At 41.6% G+C, this 19,615-nt stretch overlaps 1 protein-coding gene across 1 annotated transcript in view; it reads left to right on the top strand.

Moving 5' to 3' along the window:
* Window positions 1–11,590, top strand: part of MBOAT2 (membrane bound O-acyltransferase domain containing 2) — a 75,150-nt gene extending 63,560 nt beyond the window's left edge. Inside the window, exons 8-13 of the mRNA XM_063125826.1 lie at window positions 693–885; window positions 2,222–2,325; window positions 3,855–3,919; window positions 5,743–5,875; window positions 7,329–7,480; window positions 10,262–11,590. Of these exons, the coding sequence (XP_062981896.1) occupies window positions 693–885; window positions 2,222–2,325; window positions 3,855–3,919; window positions 5,743–5,875; window positions 7,329–7,480; window positions 10,262–10,487 (873 nt within the window). The 3' untranslated portion in view covers window positions 10,488–11,590. The remainder of the gene's footprint in view (window positions 1–692; window positions 886–2,221; window positions 2,326–3,854; window positions 3,920–5,742; window positions 5,876–7,328; window positions 7,481–10,261) is intronic.
* Window positions 11,591–19,615: the final 8,025 nt, after the last annotated feature.

Below are 19,615 nucleotides of genomic sequence, written 5' to 3'. Positions count from 1 at the left end.
TTAATCTAGGCTGGATTAAGTCTTCTGGATTTACCCTTTTACCAGGAGTAAAATTTACCTTGGCAGGTAGCTTCAGCCTGGGCTGCTTAAGGTACAGTAGAGGAAAAGAGAGGATTATCTCTCTAACTAAGTGAAACTCTTCTTGACCTGGGTTACGAGCATTTAGTGGTGATATATGAATGAACATGTATTTGTGAGTGCACAGCCTATTATCCCATCTTCTGTAGACCACTGGTCAATCTAATTCATGCTTTTTAACTTTAGCTTTTTGGCATGTTCAGAGAAGTGGCAAAAGTGGATGTCTATTTGATATGTTTCTGGTGAACTCACATACCTGATTATGAGGGAGATGAGAATGTCCCTGTTTCATATTTACCTTATAGCATGAAAAGCAGACATTGGAGTTGCTCCACTTCTTGCTGCTTTTCTGAGTGTCAATTCATGTGGCACGGATACTTCTGGCCCCATTCCCTAGGGTTTTAAGGGCTTTTAATTGCAGCAACAAGATATTCCATGTTTAGGCTTCAATGCATATTTTATTATTTTAAGCAAGTAAAAGCGATATTGTACTTTTTTGTCTCCAAGCTAAAGCACCTTCATATATTGAATGAAGAAACTGTAAATCATCCATCCTATGTGTAAGTTTTATTTTTAAAACATGCTCACAAAGTTTTACATCTTGCACATTTCAGATAGCCGTGGCGCAGAAACTCGTAGTGTGTGGACTATCCTTATTATTTCATATGACTGTTAGCAAAACTTTGCCTGTAGAATACAACATTGATGATCATTTCAGAGCAACAGCATCATTGCCTACAAGAGTTATCTATCTGTATCTGTCTCTAATGGCTGCCAGACCCAAATACTATTTTGCATGGACTTTGGGTAAGTAGTCTTCTTGGAAGAATGTTCCTGTACAAGCTGTGTAATGAAGTATAGTTTGAAGAACATATTTGATACAGTGCCTTCCGGTGGATTAAAAAGGAACTACGTTCGAAGGGATTTCTTTCTTTCTTTTTTTTGCAAAGAGGAGTTTCTTAAACCATAAGTGAAGAGATTTACCAGGTGCTAGCAATTGATTCTAACAGGATTTAAGCATACAAATGTTTCATGCCATCTATATAACTTGGTGACTAAGACCCTGTTCAGATGACACACTAAGCCACGGTGGTTAAGCATTTTGCGCTAAACATTATGGCTTAGTCTGTTGTGTGAACCATTTCTAACCATGCTGGCTACATAACCACGGTTTAAACACACGTGCTTACCATTTGCTGGAAAAGGGTTAGTGGGCTAACCACGGCTTAGCGTGTTGTTTGAACAGGACCAGTGTACTTGCTCTTAGAAAACATTGCTCTTAATAAAATAATAGTGTTATTGCTTAATTTTGATTCTGTTCATTTGCCATGGTTATGCCGCTAACCCCTTTGCAGGAAATGATTAGTGAGAGTGTTTAAATTGTGGTTATGTAACCATGGAAAATTTGTGATACTATCTCTTTTTGTTGGATGCCACTTGTGGTTAGCTATTTAAAACCAACAAAAGAAACAAAATGGACAAAGTCTTCTCTCTCTTTTACAATGTCATGTGAAGTGTGTGTAAGATTAATATTTTCACTTATTAGTCTGAACTCTTCTAAAATGAAAGCAAATATATTTGCAATGTCCTGGATAATGCATTTGAAATATTAAATTATGGCCACAGTTTGTGCCGTACTGAGAAATCCACACTTCTACCAATTAGGTGTGCATGAAATCAGAATGGTAAAGCAGTCTTTCCTGGCTTTAGATTCAGAGAGAGAAAATCCTTTATCATTTTCCTCCTACTACATCAATGGTTCCTTTTTTTTTTTGTAACTTGAAACAAAAGTTTTGAATGTCTTGCATTGCAAAACTACCAGGAAGTCAATTTTTGAGGAGGCGGGGGTGGTATTTATTTCCCCCTCCCCAAAAATTGTGACAAGTATTACAAGAAGTATATATTTATATTGTATTTTGTATTCATGTTTTTAAATTGTTGGTTGTTTTTATGCTTTTCATGTTTTTAATTTTTGTGAACCGCTCAGAGAGCTTCGGCTATTGGGCGGTATAAAAATGTAATAAATAAATAAATATATTTCAAACTCAACTGTGGAAAAAAGCCAAAATGAAAAGTGATTTTAATATGATGCATATAACATGATCTATAGCTTCTTACAATGGATTCCCTTGTTTCTTTGCAGCAGATGCAATTAATAATGCAGCTGGGTTTGGATTTAGAGGCTACGATAAAAATGGAGTCTCACATTGGGATTCCATTTCAAATCTAAGAATCCTGCATATAGAGGTTGGTACATCGAACTTCTGAAAATATTCATGGAAAACTTTGAGTCCTGTAATCACATTTGTGTGGGGTTTACATTGGTATATTGTCTGTTATAGTGATAAGATCTATATGGGACAGGGTGGCAGAATCCCAGTTGCCATTGGTGCATTAAAAATCAGGCCCAGAGACTGGCATTCTGGTTACTATGGTGACTACCAAGGGGCTAAGGAGCATTTGCCCTGGCTGGTCACTGGCCACCCACATCTCCCTGTTCCTTCTCTCCATGCTTCTGTTCCTTCTCCACGCAAAGGGGAGGACTTACATTCCTTCCATCTAAGACAGGAAGAAGCTCCATTGCTTCCTCCCTTTCCATGTACGCCCTGTGAAGAAAGAGCTAACATTCCTCTTTTATGGGGTTGATCCTTTCACTTTGCATGAAGCATCCAGAATCTGAGCGAAGAAGCAATGCTTCTTCTCAACGCCCTTCTCAACGTTGCCAGATTATCCATTTAGACTTTTCATATTGAAGCTTCAGAATTGTATTTTTTGAACGGAGCTGTTGTACGGGGAAAGGAGTAAAAGGAGAATAAATTATGACTCCCCCAGCTTCTCACCCCCTTCCTCTTTCTCTTTTGACAGCACTAAAAATCACTTCCTTGAGGCGAAGCTCTTAGAGGAATATAGCTGCCAGTTTCCTCATCAGTGTCTCACCTCACCTTGGGCAGCAGTGATTCCAGACATTTCTACTGTTTGTCTTAACTAAGTGAATATGAAGGAGTGCAGTGTTTCCCCTACTCTACTGCAAAACTTTTGATCTTTTAGAGTTCACTTGTCCAGCAGCTCTACAAGAGGGGAACAACCTATATTTACCTAGACAAAGGCCTAATCTACACCAAGCAGGATAATGCCCTATGAAAGCAGTATGAAAGTGATATATAAAAGGCAGGAGCCACACTGCTACTTTAGAGCGGTATTGAAGTGCACTGACAACAGTTGTGGCCCATTGACACAGACCACTTTCATATCGCTTTCATACTGCTATATCCTGCTTGGTGCAGATTAGGCCACAGAGAGGGAAGGAAGTCCTCCCATGGCTGTAGTTGCTGTAGATTACTCTGCTGCTGTGGCAGGAGGAGTAGACATACAGCAACCTCCCCCATGAGGCATGAGCTGTTTCTGACATGGGTTTGCGGGGAGGGCAGGGGGCACCTGGAGTAGCGTAATCCCAGAAGGCTGACCGTCTGCATGTGGTGGAAGCAGTCCTGGTTTGGGGGCTATGTTCTGCCAGCCAGTGTTGTGTGTAATGGTGATTATCAGCTGCAGAATTGTAATGGTGATTCGCAGCTGCAGAATTTCAGATAGCACAACCGAGATAGCTCAGAATAGATTGCGTACTTTTCTTTCTCCCACCTCCCTTGATCCCTGAAAGATACCTTTTATTGTTTGCCTATCACTACAGACTATATAAGGTCTTGATACAATCTCTTTTGTGCCATAAATAACTGCACTCTGTTTTCCTGAAATAAACAAATGGTCTGTTAATTTTACAGTTTTCTACAAGTTTCAAGATGTTTCTTGATAACTGGAATATCCAAACAGCTCTTTGGCTCAAAAGGTACCATTTTTAACATCCCCTTTTTCTTTATCAGCATTCTCCAAGGGTCTTTGGTAGAATAGGTTTGCCTAGTAATATGAGGGTCTGCGCTGTTTCCACTCCATTTGGTTATCTGTCATGTCCCTCTCTTTGCTCATAATAAGATCACAATCGCCATGGTGTGCAAGGCAGCTCCACTGGCACTAGAGCTTTAGCCCCACTGCATTTGAGCCCACTCTCCTTGGACCCCACTTCCATAAAGTAAGTTATCTTCACAATGGTGGAGTGCAGTATAGTGAAGGGAGGAAGTGGGGTACTTTAACTGCAAGCAGTGTAGGCAGAGACAAAAGCTGGCTCAGGTTGAACACTAACCCAGCAAGGTAGGCTGCCACCATCCCTTACGTCTAACTGAGTCTGAGCCAGGGGACTCTCAGACTGTAAAGGAACACCCGAAAGGCTTATGTAACAAGGGCTGAAGCCAGCAACCTCTGGTTCAAAGCCCTAGGCTTCAAACCTCAAACAGTAGCAATAACCAAGAGGAAAGCTCTGGACTTAGTATCACGGCCAATTGCACACAGATTCAAATAGGATAAGTGGTGAGTTTATTTACAAAATGGGAAAGGGAATAATATACAAAAGAACCAGAGGAGTGTTTGGAAACGATACTTACAGGGCAAAACAACGAAACTGACTAAACCTGTTTATATGTACCAGTGGCATGGGTCTTCAATAGAACAGGTCCTCAGGAAGTGAACTCTCCAAAGCAGTTGCTGGACAGGGAAAAACAAAAGTAAGCAAAGACAGAGGCCTCTCTCCCCCCTGCCCTGATTTTATATCAAGAAGCCTTTAGCAAATCTGAGGTGGTCCCTATTAGCCAATCACGAGCAGGCTGGAAACCATCTTTCCAGGGTTTTGTGGGGCAGAAAGCTCTTACCAACACTCAGCTGAACTTGTTCAGCTCAATTAGTAAGAGTTCTGCTTCACCTTGAAGCCAGGGATGGCCCAAGATAACACAGCCAACTGGTTTAACAAATAAATGCAGGCTCAGCCTTACGGAATAGAACTGTACAGATTGCTGACACACAGAAGAAAAATAGATTTCTGAACAATGCCCTTCTGAACAATGTGGAATGGGGGTGCAGGGGGCTGATGGGAGGGGAGAGAATTTACAAAATCAGAGTTAGATTCAGAGGGCTGAAATTTTACAGCGTCCTGCACCTTATTTCACATTGTTAAGGAGGGTCTTCTGGCCTTCTGGGAAGGCTTTGGTGTGTGTGTGCAGGTGCCTGGAGTGACTGCTTCTGTGAACTTATTTAAGTTGCGTTATCCAAGCCATCGTAGTGGTAGAAGATGGATTGGGCTGAAGGAGAATAGTTCCTTCGTGCGCAGGAGAAGACTTCCTGCAGGTCATTTAGGCACCATCTTTAAGTTCCTTGTTCATTAGAGGTCAAATTTGGTTCCCTGTTTAGTCTGGTACAGGGGCAATACCTTCTTCTTCTAAGCAGATTCACAATCCACCCCATGTGAGGTCAGCAGCTATGTCTTGGATCATGTACACCAGAAAGCTGTAGAGGGGATTCAGTATCTCAAATAATCATTTATCCTATGGAAAAGTACTATATTAATAACATTTTCTGTAGTCAAAATTAACTACTAGCTTGGACTGGGTAGTTTCTCAAAGGGTGTATGTCCAGTGTGTGGTGGGATTCAATGGAGGGACTCCCCTCTATACTGTTTCAGTGATTTAATTTTTTAAAACAGTTATTTCTGGTAGGCCAAATTTTTGCTAAACTTTACTTTCTCCTTTCCCTCATATATGGTGCATTTTCTCTTCAAACTTTTAGAGTATGCTATGAACGAGCCTCCCACAGTCCAACAATACAAACCTTTATCTTGTCAGCCATTTGGCATGGGGTGTATCCTGGATATTATTTAACCTTCTTAACAGGAGTACTGATGACACTCGCAGCACGAACTGTAAGTACCACTGTATCTGTGCTCTTAACAATTGAGTAATTCTGTGAATTCAAAGCTGCTGTTCGTGTTTATACTAAAGAAACCCCACTTAAATTGATTTTGTAAGAAGGAACCTTGCTTTTCAAAAACATCTCATATATTTGTGACAATTCACTAAAGTATCAACTACTAACTCCACCATATTGGTGGAATAACTGTGTGCTGGTTCCCTAAACCTTTCAAAGTTGAATTGAGAAAATGGAAAGATATTGCTTAGTTTGCATCACTATGGAGGAGAAACGTATTGATGAATAATGGATCAAAGATGGGTTGAACCTTCTTGGTGCTTGAAGTAGGAGATACAAATGGCTGCCTTACTTTGTCTAACAATAAAACTGGCCCTGAGACTAATGTTTCAAATGGACATTTTGACTTAGGTCTGCTAGAATAGAATGCATGCCTCTGTTAGCAAGTGAGGATCAAACTAGACATGAAGTTGCATATGTGAATGCGTTTAACATCTTGTCCCCTTTTTAACTTTCAAAATAACACCTGTGAGGTGTGTGTGTGTGGGGGGGCAAGATTGGGATTACAGCACACAGAAAAGAGAGTCTTCCTCCCTCAGCAAAAATCTCACCCCTCAAGCTATTTCATTTGGGAAGGATACATTTAATATCACATCTTATTTTTCCCTGAGTTATGATGGGCAGCCTTGTCAGGATTAGACTGCCAGATACAGTTAGTCCCAAAAGTTCAAGGAACAAGAGCTTTGGGAAGAGCCAGGGCTTTGCCTTCCTGAAGCAATCAGAAGTATTAAAGTAGTGAAGAACGTAAGAAGAGCCCTATCAGATCATACTAAAGGTGCATCTAGTCCAGCATTCTGCCACAGAGTGGCCAACCAGTTACCTGTGGGAAACCCACAAGTAGGACAGGAGGGCAATAGAGCCCTCACATTCCTATTCCCCCGGCAATTAGTGTTGAAAGGCTATTGACGTAGTTAGAAATAGTGGGTCACTTTATAAGAACAATCCTTCCATAAGGTTAAACCAGACAAGGTCAATGCTAGAGAAGACCACGAAAACCTGGGATCAGAGTGCAGGAAGGATGGAGATTGAGCAAGCAGCACAGATTGATGTAAAAGGACAGGGAACTTCGGAGGTCTGTGTCAAACATGAGAGAGAACACTGGAGTAGCAGAGAGCAAGTGCACAATTGTTACCTGTTCAGGTAGGGGCCAATAACTCATTTGGGAATTGTTATACCAGGTAGGGGGTTTTCAAGGTCCAGAAGGAAGCTTGTAAATCACTTAATGTGATTTAAATGTAATATTATGTAGAAATTTTTATTAGAGTAGTTGTAAAAACATAAAGACAGTAGCATGCACTTTCCTAAAATACAAAAATATATATACTCACTCTTCTGCAAAGATGTTCCAGGTTCACTTATTCCTTGTTTCACTTTTCCCACCCGTTTAGATTAGAAAGAACATAAGACACTACTTTATTGACTCTCCAGCCATTAAATTTTGTTACGATATCATGACATGGATGACAACTCAAGTAGCAATAAGTTATACAGTGGTACCATTTGTACTTCTCTCAGTAAAACCATCTTACATGTTTTACAGGTAAGTTTATGCTTTGTGTATTTTTTCAAAACAAGATTTAAGTAGCAATTTCATTATTCATGATTTCTGACAGCCGAACAAGCAATAATCTAGTCTTTGATCCATGTGCTTAGAATTTAATGTGATATTTGGTGCTTGGTGGAGAACCAGGCAACTGTCATGGATTCTCAGATTTCATGTAAACCAAAACCGAAATCAAGCTTCTAACTCTTAGTGGGATAATGAAGATATAGTACAAAATATTCAGACAACACCTGAAGAAGACCTCTAGTGGTCATGGGATAGGGGTTTCTATGCCCTGCATAATTATATGCATTCTGCTTATGACCTCCAGTCACTTTCCTCTAATTCATATTATCCATTGTTTTTACATGGAACTGCCACATGGCACATTCACCTCACTGGGCCCATTTAGAAAACACCTTAAACCATGGCTTTAACCATAGTGGTTAAGCCAGAAAGCCAAGCTATGTTCAGAAGACACCTTAAACCATGGCTTTAACCACAGTGAAGAAGTCTTTTTGCTTTATTCAGTATGGTTAAAGCCGTGGTTTAAGGTGTCTTTCGAACACAGCCTGGCTTTCTGGCTTAACCACCGTGGTTAAAGCCATGGTTTAAGGTGTCTTCTGAATGGGGCCACTCTGTGTATCAAAACCCTTTTTACGGCCCAGAAACACAAGTGGAGGGTGGGCAGGCAGAGAAAATATTAAAAATGTTACATTTAATAGAAAACAATTTTACAAAAATGGACAAAATTAAGAAAGATGAAGTTTACAACCTGCTTCTTAAATAGCGATGCTGACTATTGGCCATATTGATTTGGGCTAATTGTTGGGTGTTGAAGTCCCACACATCTGGAGGGCATCAGGTTGGGGAAGGCTTCCCTAGAGAGTGACCTAATTGAGCATGTTTATTGAGAAAAGTACCCCATATTAATTTTTTTGCCGCAAGTATCTGAGCTGAAATATTTATGGAAGGAACATGAAAGCTCACTTGAAATGATTTAAATGTTGACAACTCAAAGAACTGTGCATGATATGCTGACAACTGCACATCTATAACTTTGAAACTGCCAAGCTTGCCTGATATTGTATTTGTAAGTGGCATCCATTTCATCATAAATCCTTTCCCCCAGTGATAGAATTCTTGCAGGGAAAGGAAGGGGAAAGGGCAAAGGGTTAAATAGTCTGACTTGGTATAGGGGAGCTTCCAATCTTCATAATGATGGCGTTCCCTGCTGCTCTTTATATCAAGTCCTGCATAGACTGTGATGCCCGTGACTGGGTTTGGATAATCGCAGCAGGGGAAGAAGCCATTGTGGCAGCTTCTCCACCCCCTGTGCATGCTCTACTGTGTGTGTTGTTCGAATCTGGAATGTGGCGCAGTGGGAGGGGGGCATCGTACCCACCCTACAACCCCTGAGGTTGTAGGGTAGGTATGAAGCCCTCTCCCACTGTGCGCCAGGTTCCAGCACACTCTGCAGCGCAGGGAATAAAACAAACAACAGTTGCAAACGCAGTAGCAGGGTAAGCAGCCACGATGGCTTCTTCCCCCGTTGTGATTGTCTGAACGCACCCACTGGGCATGTCTACACCTCCCGGCGTTCCAGGAGGGAGTGGGGAGGATCTCGCAATATGTGGATCGCAAGATTCCCCAGTGTTCACACGCAGCGCGCAACGTCCAGGGAGGAAGGACCTGGAACGCACCTGCACTCCAGCACAAAAGTAAGTTTTTTCTTTAAAAAAAGCCCCACCCCCTCTCCCCTCCCCAGCCCCATTGGGCACGGAGCGCTTGAAGAGCTCCCTGCCCTGTGCCTGGTTCCCGGCTCTTCGCATTTACTCGCAAGGAGCCGGGATGAAACCGGGACGGCCGCCCACACCTCCCGTGATTTCAGGACGATCCTGAGACCGTGGGAAAAACCGAGAAAAAAGGGTATGGCAATACCCGGGGAAATGAAGGGACAATCCCTCCCTGCTCCCAGGATCCCCTGTGCATCATGTGGATGCACAGGGATGATCCCCTGAGATATTGCCTGGTGTAGACATGCCCACTGTCTCCTTCACACCTCACTAAGGCCCTCCTTCCTTGCATCTTTGAATTGGCCAAGCTTTCTCAGTACCACAGTATTGTTAGGAGATGGTGGGGGCGGGTCATTAACTTTTGTTGGGACAAAAGCTATTATTCATTTCCTTTGGGACAAAAGCCACAGGTTGAACTATAAAAATAAGTCTCAGAAACTACAGCTTTGACAACCCCAATATAATAATATACAGAAGCACATTTTAACGTTCACTACGTTCAACATCTAAGGTCCTCCTCCGGGTGCCTACTCCAAGAGAGGCTCGGAGTGTGGCAACGAGGGATAGGGCTTTTTCGGTGGTGGCCCCCAGACTGTGGAATGATCTCCCTGATGAGGCTCGCCTGGCACCAACGCTGCTATCTTTCCGGCGCCAGGTTAAGACTTTCCTCTTTGCCCAGACATATGGCGGCACATCCTAATTACCCACATGTTTAGTTTTTAATTGGTTTTTAATGCTTTATGTGTGTATGTACTGTGTTTTAGAGTTTTAAATTTTGTATACTTGTTTTTACCTCAATTTTAGAATTTCTGTAAACCGCCCAGAGAGCCCTGGCTATGGGAGCGGTATATAAGTGTAATAAATAAATAAATAAAATAATGTGATGTGTAAGCCTTCTTACAGGTAAGTAGATACTAAAGCATTGTCATATAATGACCAGAGATCAGTGTGACTATTTTTTTTATTTTGATTTATTTCTTAGCTCCTGGTACTTCTGCCTTCATGTTACCTGCATTTTAGTGTTGTTGATACTTCCAATGAAAAGAACTCGAAAAGGAAATAAAGAGCAAGAAAGCATCCAGCCCTCTTGGTCCAAAAAGCAAGAAGAAGAAGACAAAAGCATTATGGGACATAACAGTTACTCTACAGCAAATAGTTTCAATCAAAAAAGAGAAATCACCTGCAGAAATACAGCAGTGAAACAATGATTAGAGATGCTACGGTGGATATATTTTATATTTTCAAAACCCATTTATAGCACCTTTTAAAGGGGTTTGTATTTGTCTGAAAAGATGGTTAGTAAGAAAAGAATACTATATCTTTAGGGAATATTGAATACACTAGTAAGAATGGAAACAAAGCAAATTAACCTCTCCCATGCCATGTTCCTGTGGATCACGCCTTATATGAAAATAATACCATTATTTCAATGGGCACTCAGGACTTACAGCATATGTCTATCGGGTCATCGGTGTGCCCTTTTGCTGAATGTACATTGTGTATCCTAAGGCACTGATGGATGGTAGTGGGGAAAACAATTGTTTCAGTCCAGAGTAACAGAAGGAAAATATCTTTAACAAGCAAATGCCTTGCCTTAAACCCTCTATCTACTGAAATAACATTTCTAAGTGATATTTTCATGTTTATCTTAATGTGGGAAGCATAGTTGAAATATAGGCTTTTGGGTGCTGAAGGAAAAAAATGTAGAGAAATGAAAGCAGAAAGTCATGATGTCCGAATCAATAAGAAGGAATTGCAATAAGCATCTCAGTATTTGGAGATTTTTCTTAGAATATCAATTTCTTATAGTACAGGAATGCAAACGTTGCCAATGCCAAACTATAGTTGATTTTTCTAAAACATTATCATTACAAGAGAGCCCTCTGGAAACTTTTAAAAACTCAAAACATCACCCTTTCCAGGGCTAAATGCTCTGGTTCAAGTTTATTTTGCTCTAGTGGCAGCCATCCTAAGACACAGCTGGAATTCCCGAAAAAGCTGCAACCTTCCAGTAAAATCCCTCCCTGTTATCATGTACAAATCATTTTGCAAAGAGTGTCCTTAAGATATAGTCACTTGGAAATTTTGTCAGAGATGTAAAGTTTAGTGTGAGAAGGTGCTTATGATATAAGTATAGCCAGATTATCTTATGGTTATAATTCAGTTTATATTAAACAAAGGGTGAAATTGTTAAATAGGTATTATCTAACTCATCTTTGACATTATATACCCTGTAACACTGGAAAACCTGTGGTTTAGGAAATCCCTAAACCAGAATTTCATACATGGGGATCATAATGTACCTTTGGATAAATGTTTCAACCCTTCTGTTCTTCCATAATTTTAATTTGTAACATATCTAGGGAATTGATAAATATTAATCACTTTTTGGTGAACATTAACAACTGTTAAAGAAATGAAGTGCTAAAGGGCTATAATTTTTATTTGCTTATTTACATACCATTTTGCTTTTGTTCGCTTTTTTAGTAAATGCAAACCATTTAACCTTTTAAGATATAAAGAAAAAGACACAGCAAAAATAATAAAAATTGGGATGGGATTACTATTAAAATATGCCAGATTTTGATACAATCCTTAATAATGTTAATACCTTAAACTTTTAAATGAGCACAGAAAAGTAAAATGTCTGTCAGAGACATAGAAAACAAGTGCTGTAGAAATCTCAAGGTATCTTGAATTAAGGTATTTTGAACTCAGTCTTCACAGTTGCCCTTCAATCCAAAGTAAGAAATAGGATATATTACTAGAGTGTTACAGGTTTTCCATGGTCTGCTTCTCTGATATCTGCAGCTAGCTGGAGACAGGTGCCTTCTGTCTGAGGAAACTAATGCATGTTAACGCTCCCACTGTTAGAAACCCAGAATGGAATGTCCATTTGGAGATCAGGTAATTGTGCACATTGAAAAGGGCTTTCATAATGACAGTGTCATTAAAATGAATATTAGCATTAGAAGAAATAGGCTTGCTGAAATTATGTAAACATACAAGCTCTATTTAGTGATGATAGAAAGTTGTGAGCAGGACTGCACCACGAGCTGTTCTCTTTGGTGTCTGCTCATTCCATGTGAACGGCTGCAGAGAGGTGGCCTTCACATGACCCTGTGCTATCAGGATTCCAGGTCATGTGGAGGCCTTCGAATGTACAGTGAAGGCATCCTCTCTGCCGACATTTTCACCCCCAGACACCAGGGGGAGGGGTTACTCTGCACATGTGAAAATGGGAACAGAGCGACTGCACAGCCTTGCTCTTGGGTTGCTATAACTATTTTCTATATATTGCTGGAAACCCTGGAGGTTGGTACATTCTGCACAGAGGTGTGTGCACATACTGGAGTATCTCTGTCAGTAGATGTAGGACAATCTAGTGCCAGGAATAGCAGTCTGTTTTGCCCCAGCCATAATAGTGTCCAAGTGGGGTGCTTTACTTTCTTCAGTATGAGTAAATGGCAGCTGTTACTCAGACACCCAGAGCAATTGGAGTAACCTCCCCGCCATTCTGCATGACTTTAGATTCTGGGATGTGGGAAACCCTCTCTGCAACTGTCCAAAATGGCAGCCCATCTTCTTTCACTCATAGAGCACAGTGGGAACCACTGAACTCGCTCTGCCTATTCTGCATAGTCCACTTTGACTTCTGTTTCTATATGCCTATCTAAACACCAGTCTGGGAGGAAAATGTAGTTTCAGTTCATTTCTCAACACCACCCCGCACATGCACACACATTCCCCAAGTGGAGAAGATGGTCTAAATTTCCCATGGTGCCGGGCATTACAGTGGAAAATGGCTTCAGTTAGGACTGAGATACTGAGAGAGTGGGGGTCGTTCTCTTGTCCACCTCTCAGTCACTGTGGTGAAAGGTCAGGCCTGCTTTTCCAAACCAACCATGACTTCCATGCCCTAAGAAGGAAGTATGGAATGTTTCTCTCAATACACTAAGCCAAAAGCTGCATTTGAGGTGGGCAGTGGTGGCAAGGAATATTCCCTTAAGATCCGTGATTGTCTTCTCCCCTACCTCTTATGTAATACTGTATTACTATTTGGATTCTTGTGTGAATGTTACAGTTGCGTAACATTCACGTTGACAGGCTCTTGCAAAGAATATACTTTTCACATTCATTTTCAAATTATAAATTGTGAACATAAAATACTTTGCTAAATTTTGTCCTCCAATGCAAACAGTTATTAGGGCTGCACTTCTATGCACTCTTATGCGGAACTAAATCTGTTACATACAGTGGGACTTATTTCTGAGTAAACTTGCATAGGGTTGTACTGTAAATATATAATTAATCTTCTCTTTTATTATTTCTTGCCCTATACCAGATGAAACATTCTGCACAAATATAAGAATTGAATTATATGTTTTCCTGAATTTAAGTGCGAGTAGCCCTCCAATTCCTTTAATTATAAATGAAATACATCCTCTTTATAAAGGGCCTCAACCCAGCTAAAGTTAGTTGAGAATGAAAGCAGTGGGCCTAAAAGTTAGTTGGGATGCTTGAGACTAACATGTTCCATTCATATCAGTGAGATTCTCTTGAATAACTTAAGTTGGATTGAACCCAAGAAATAGAAAAAAGAGTTATTTTCAATTGGCAGAGGACTTTATTTCAAAATAGTAACTTCAGTCCTGAGGAAATCATTTCAAAATGTCAGAACTCCAAAACAATCTATTAGGGATGTGCTCCACTTCTAATCGGACCGGCGAATTAGAAGCGGAGCGGGGTGCTTCATCTCCCCTTAAGGCGGAGGCGAAGAGGATTGGGGGGCCGGCGGAGCGTGGCGAAGAGGATCGAGGTGAAGGCGGATCCTTCGCCTCTATCCGGACCTCTGCCGGAAAGGTAAGTGGGGTTTACCGGGCCCTGCCGCTGTCGCTGTCACCCATGCAGCGACAGCGGCAGGGCCTGGTAAACCCCCCTCCTCTCCCTTACCTGCCTCCGTCCGCGGTCCCTCGGCTTCTTCAGTTGAGCCCGCGGTTCAACCAGGAAGTCTAGGCCGCACTTGCGGCCCAGACTTCCTGGCTGAATTGCGGGCTCAATTGAAGAAGCCGACGGACCGTGGACGGAGGCAGGTAAGGCCCCCCTCCCCCTTGGTCCCTTACCGGGCTCTGCCGCATGGGCGGCGACAGGGCCCGGTAATCCCCCCCCCGCCCTCCTCTCCCGGCCTTACCTGGCACCACTCCCCTCCACTGCGGAGCTCCGATTCGGAGCCGGAGCTCCGCGGCAAAGAGAAGTGGAGCATGGGCGGAGCGGGCCGATCCGAAATTTTCGGATTGGCCCGCGGGGCGGAGCAGGGGGTCTGTGCACACCCCTACAATCTATGTGGTGTTTTAATTTCTGATTGCCACTTCATAAATTAGGGAAGAATTTTGTTTAATTTATGTTCCAGAAGTCTCTCTTGGCTATACGTAGTTTACTATTCTTTGTCTCTCCCTATTTTGAAAACAAGGTGCTTATACATTTTTGTATTTTGAAGACAATTCTGGCTGCTTGGAACTAACATGAATTTGATATGCCTCATTAGTAATAACACCTTTGGCTCTTAAAGGAATTTGCAAATATAGCAACTCTATGTTTAGACACAGATGAGTTTTAGTTTTAAAAGTGGGACCTCTTAAAGCCTGGCATCATGTAGAAAGTCAACATTTGCAAGTTGTTTGATAAGTATCTGTAACTTTAGCAAAGGACATGTCCTTTATTTGAGACCACTTGTCAAAAAGGCTGGAGTACAATCCTGTCGCTGAATTGGTTCCTTAATAAAAAAAATTGCTAGGCTAGAATCCAAAGGACCGCATGCTGCCCTTTCCCGCTGCTTCCTCTTGTACTCCCAAAAATGATGATCCTGGGGTTGGGAGACCCTTGGAATGGCTGGGGAAGCTCCCTTATATCATGTCAGATTCTTTATCCATTTATGTAGCATTGTCTACTTGGACCGTGACATTCTGGGTCTCATGCAGAAGCCTTTCACCACTTTTACCCTGATACTTTTAATGGGAGACAGCAGGGATTAAACCTAGAGCTTTCTAAATGTGAAAATAATGTGCTTTGCCAATGGAGCTACAGTCCCTCCCTCATTCAGTGGCACAAGGAGCTATAATGGTGTGGGAAAATCTGTATATGCCCACTCTACATTGATAAGTGCTTTTCTGAGCATGCATGGGGCTCTTTGGACCCTGGCCTTAGTTTTTAAAGTGACACAGAACCCTTCATTTTTTATTTTTTTGCTACAGCAGACTAACATGGCTTCTTTGCCAGAATCCTGTCCTAGCTACTCATGCATAAGTCCAATTGAAGCTAGGATTACTCACGTATAAGTGGTGGCAGGGGAGACTTTGCGTCATTTGGTTGAAGTTCTTACTTAGATTCTGCCAGGCTGTGACATCAGAACGTCTATTTTTTGTGAGCTGGAGATAACAGTGAGCCTGTTCAGATGACACGCTAAGCATTTTGAGCTAAACATTATGGCTTAGCGTGTTGTGTTAACCATGAGTTAGTGTGTCATGTAAACCATTCCTAACCATGGTGGCTACATCACCACGGTTTAAACACGCTAACTTACCATTTACTGCAAAAGGGTTTGCAGCCTAACCATGGCTTAGCATGTTGTCTGAACAGGCCCAGTATGGGTGTGATGGTAGACTGTTACCCAATGTGTTTGGCATGAGCAGTAGCAACACTTGACTACTGTAAACCAAGCATCTACTTAGGGAGATGATTGGCCACAATATAGAAAGCTTTCTGACCCATTGTCTTAAAGTAGCATCAAAATAAACATTTTGTTTCCAATGCTATTAATTGACCCAGGTAGATTTTGTCCTTGTCTTTGCTAGGGTTCTAAAACACAGAGTGGCTTTACACCTCTAAGCTTGACATGTACTTCTGCAAATTCCCTTTCCTGGTTTATTATCAATAATCTTGGAGTAAATGTGCAAATGTCAAAATTCACTGCAGATGTTTGTCCATGCATGACTCCTACATTAGGGCAGCCTCCTGCGTGAGTGGAAAAGTAGCATCAGATCTCCTTTTGAAAGGTATAGTACAAAAATCTCAAATCCAAGTTATTGTCAGAGATAAACAGCTGCTTAACAAAACCCAAATACAGTGGGCTGTAACCAATGTAATGCAAGCAGAGGTCTGGTCACACAATTGGACTTTTTCATTCCTCTTCCCACAGAAACCTCTTGGGGCCCTGCACCCCGGAAAGCCTCTAAAGAGCCAGTGTGGTGTAGTGGCTAGGGTGTTGGACTGGGGGTTGGGAGATCTGGGTTCTAGTCCCCACTCAGCCAGGAAGCCCACTGGGTGACTTTGGGCCAGTCACAGACTCTCAGCCCAACCTACCTCACAGGGTTGTCTTGAGAATAAAACAGGAGAAGGATTATGTATGCCGCCTTGAGTTCTTTAAGGAGGAAAAAAGGCAGAATATAAGTGTAATAAGTGTGGGAGGGTGAAGCATTTGTGCAAATTGCCCCTTCTTGATTTTAGGGGATCTCTTCCTGCCACTATAACCTTTCCCCTACCTAATTCTAAGCCTTCCCTGGCAGTTCCCTGATCCCCAGGAAAAGGTTTTTAGAGTGTTGAAGTGGGGAAGTATGGGTGAGAAAGCCCTTTTGTATTAGTAGATAACCACTTCCATGCTGTTGGATACAGCCAGTGATTTTTTTTTACCCTAGTATGTGACTTCAATCCTGGACCCACTTGAAAATACTGGAAGCTCTTTTTACGCTTTGACCTTAACAGGATCTCAACCTTACTGTCATGCCAGGATGAAAAAAAGGTCCTTTTACTTTTGGCACTTAATCAGGTGAGTCCCTGGATTCATTGTCTGGTTCTCTGTAGCTATCTACATACACCTTAGTCATCTTGGCTCTTGGATTTCCACTGCACTTAAATGTGAAATGTTCTGCTTCCATGGCAGAGGTCTCAAAACAATGTTTAGCTGTGCATATCAAAGGTACATTAGCACTTAGGCCAAAAGGCTTTATAAAAGAAGCATTTGCCTACACTTTTATTTTTATTTTTTTTGCCTTGTATGTATTTTGTCAGGTTCTTAACGCTAATGAATCTCTCATTTCATACTTCTTTTCATGTTCATTGATTCTGACTATTTCTATGAAGTCTTTGGATGTGTTTTACAGTGGCATAAAGTATCATACAAAAACAGTAGTAGGTAGATAGTTATTCCTGAAACCAGACCTCAAGCATATTCTAGCTCAGTTAAACTTTCTATAGGTATTGAATGATAACTAGTACTCCAATTCAGGATGGACACACATAATTATTAACAATAACATAAAATTTATTCAATATAAGAATATAAATATGGAATTTAGTTATTTCCTGCCTGGATACATATTGAAGGGGGCTTAGCTCAATGCAGAAATAGTTATGCTCCCTTCCCTCAAAATATCTGCTTTTTGAAATGAGAACTTGCTTCAAAAGTGGATAGTTGCAGTATTTCCTCAACTTGCCTTCCCTGATTCAGAACATAAAGACATTGTCCATGAATTTTGTTTTTATTATTCCAATATATATATATTTTTTAAAAATGGTTATTTTTCAACAGATCCATAAAATTAGGTTTTGGTGTATGGTAATTTTAAATACCACTGTGTTAGTTTACACTGTGATGTGATATTTTAATAATTACTTATTTCTAGTTTTGTCTCAGAGATGCTACACAAAGGTAGCATACTGCTATGTTTTAAAGGTGTTTTTAACTTGCCTATAAATGTTTTTTCTAATTTGTGTCTTTCAAATCTGATTAAACAGTAGTTTTAAAAAGGGTCTGCTTTTCTCCATCTGTTTCATAGCTGTTTGACTATGCAATGTAATGCATAACATCCAAACGATGAGATGAATCACTTCAAACAAAAATAAATCTTTTAAAGTTAATATTTCCACAGTGGACAAAGGGCTCCTTCATGCTGGGTTTTTTCTTGTTGCTGCAATTGTCATTCTTCATTCACAGTATTTCCCATGTGCAATACATGACGTCGTCGTCCTGCAGCAGCTGTCCTGCATCTTCCCAATTTTCCCCATGGTATTTCTGAATGCGGAAAATGCTGTATTACTGAGAACCATGCAACAGTTCCGTCACCACCTGCCCGTATATTGCTGACATTGTGCTATGACATGCTTTGTGTAGGCGAGTGTTGGGCAGTGCAGTGTTGATGTGGCCTAGTGACAATGATCAAGTGGGAGTTTCACCCTCCCCTGTCTCCCTTGACCTCTGGCCCCTTCACCATTCTATTCCTGGGAACAACACTAGGAATTTTGGAAGTGCAGTATACTGGCATTTCACTTGTACAGTATGGCAGAAACTACTGCTCTGAATGCCTGCAATGTTGTAACCCCCTTTCACTAATCCCTTCTCCCAATGAGTACTCAAACAAGAAAAGTGTTATGTCTTGCTTTTACAAGGACAATACAAGCAAGGCGAGGAAGCCAGGGCAGTAAACTCTTCTCTTACCTACTCAGAGTAAGTAACTTTAAATTAAAACCAGCGAACAAACACTAAGCTCTAAATAAACTCCCTACCTTCGCCCAGTAACAGTTCTAGTAAACAAACCCTGTAACAGCAGTAATAACAACAATAGTAAAAAAAAAACCAAGCCAGTTATGAAGGTAGAATGCCAGCAGGGGTGTGGGGGCTTCCCAGTGTATAGCACTGAGTGCCACATGTATGATTATCTGCCTGCTGGGCAGAAATCATGGGTGTGTGCTCAGTGTAATGAGCTCCTGGCAACAAGTTTGTTCCCTTGAGGCCAAGGTTGCTGACCTGGAGAAGCGAAGAGGCAGAGAGGTTGATAGATGGGACCTAACAGCAACGTCCCACTCCTTTGGTGACAGCTCCTCTGCAGTCACGGAGAATGAGGGTCTTGAGGAAGGAGGGTGTCACTCTGAGGAAGAGGGAAATGATCTCTTAGAAGGGACCCATTCCTCAGGAGACATGCAAATATCCTCTTGCAGCGTGGATGTGTTTCCGGGGGGGAGGGGGTTTGTGGTAGTGGAAGATTCGATCATTAGACACAGACAGCTGGGTTTGTGACAGGCATATAGACTGCATGGTAAATTGTGAAAGTTGCGGATATCAAACACCATCTAGATAGCATAGTAAATAGTGCTGGGGTGGAGTCAGTTGTCGTGGTACATGTTGGTACCAACGATGTGGGGAAATGTAGTTGTGAGGTCCTCACAAGCCAAATTTAGGTTGCCAGGCAGGAGATTGAAATCCAGGACCACCAAGGTAGCTTTCTCTGAAATGCTACCAGTTCCACATGCAGGGCCAGCTAGACAGGCGCAGCTGAGAAGTCTC

This window comes from Elgaria multicarinata, chromosome 4 (assembly GCF_023053635.1).
Source record: "Elgaria multicarinata webbii isolate HBS135686 ecotype San Diego chromosome 4, rElgMul1.1.pri, whole genome shotgun sequence".
Classification (NCBI taxonomy): Eukaryota; Metazoa; Chordata; class Lepidosauria; order Squamata; family Anguidae; genus Elgaria; species Elgaria multicarinata.
Note: the sequence above shows the minus strand (reverse complement) of the source record. Positions and strands in the feature narration are given on the sequence as shown.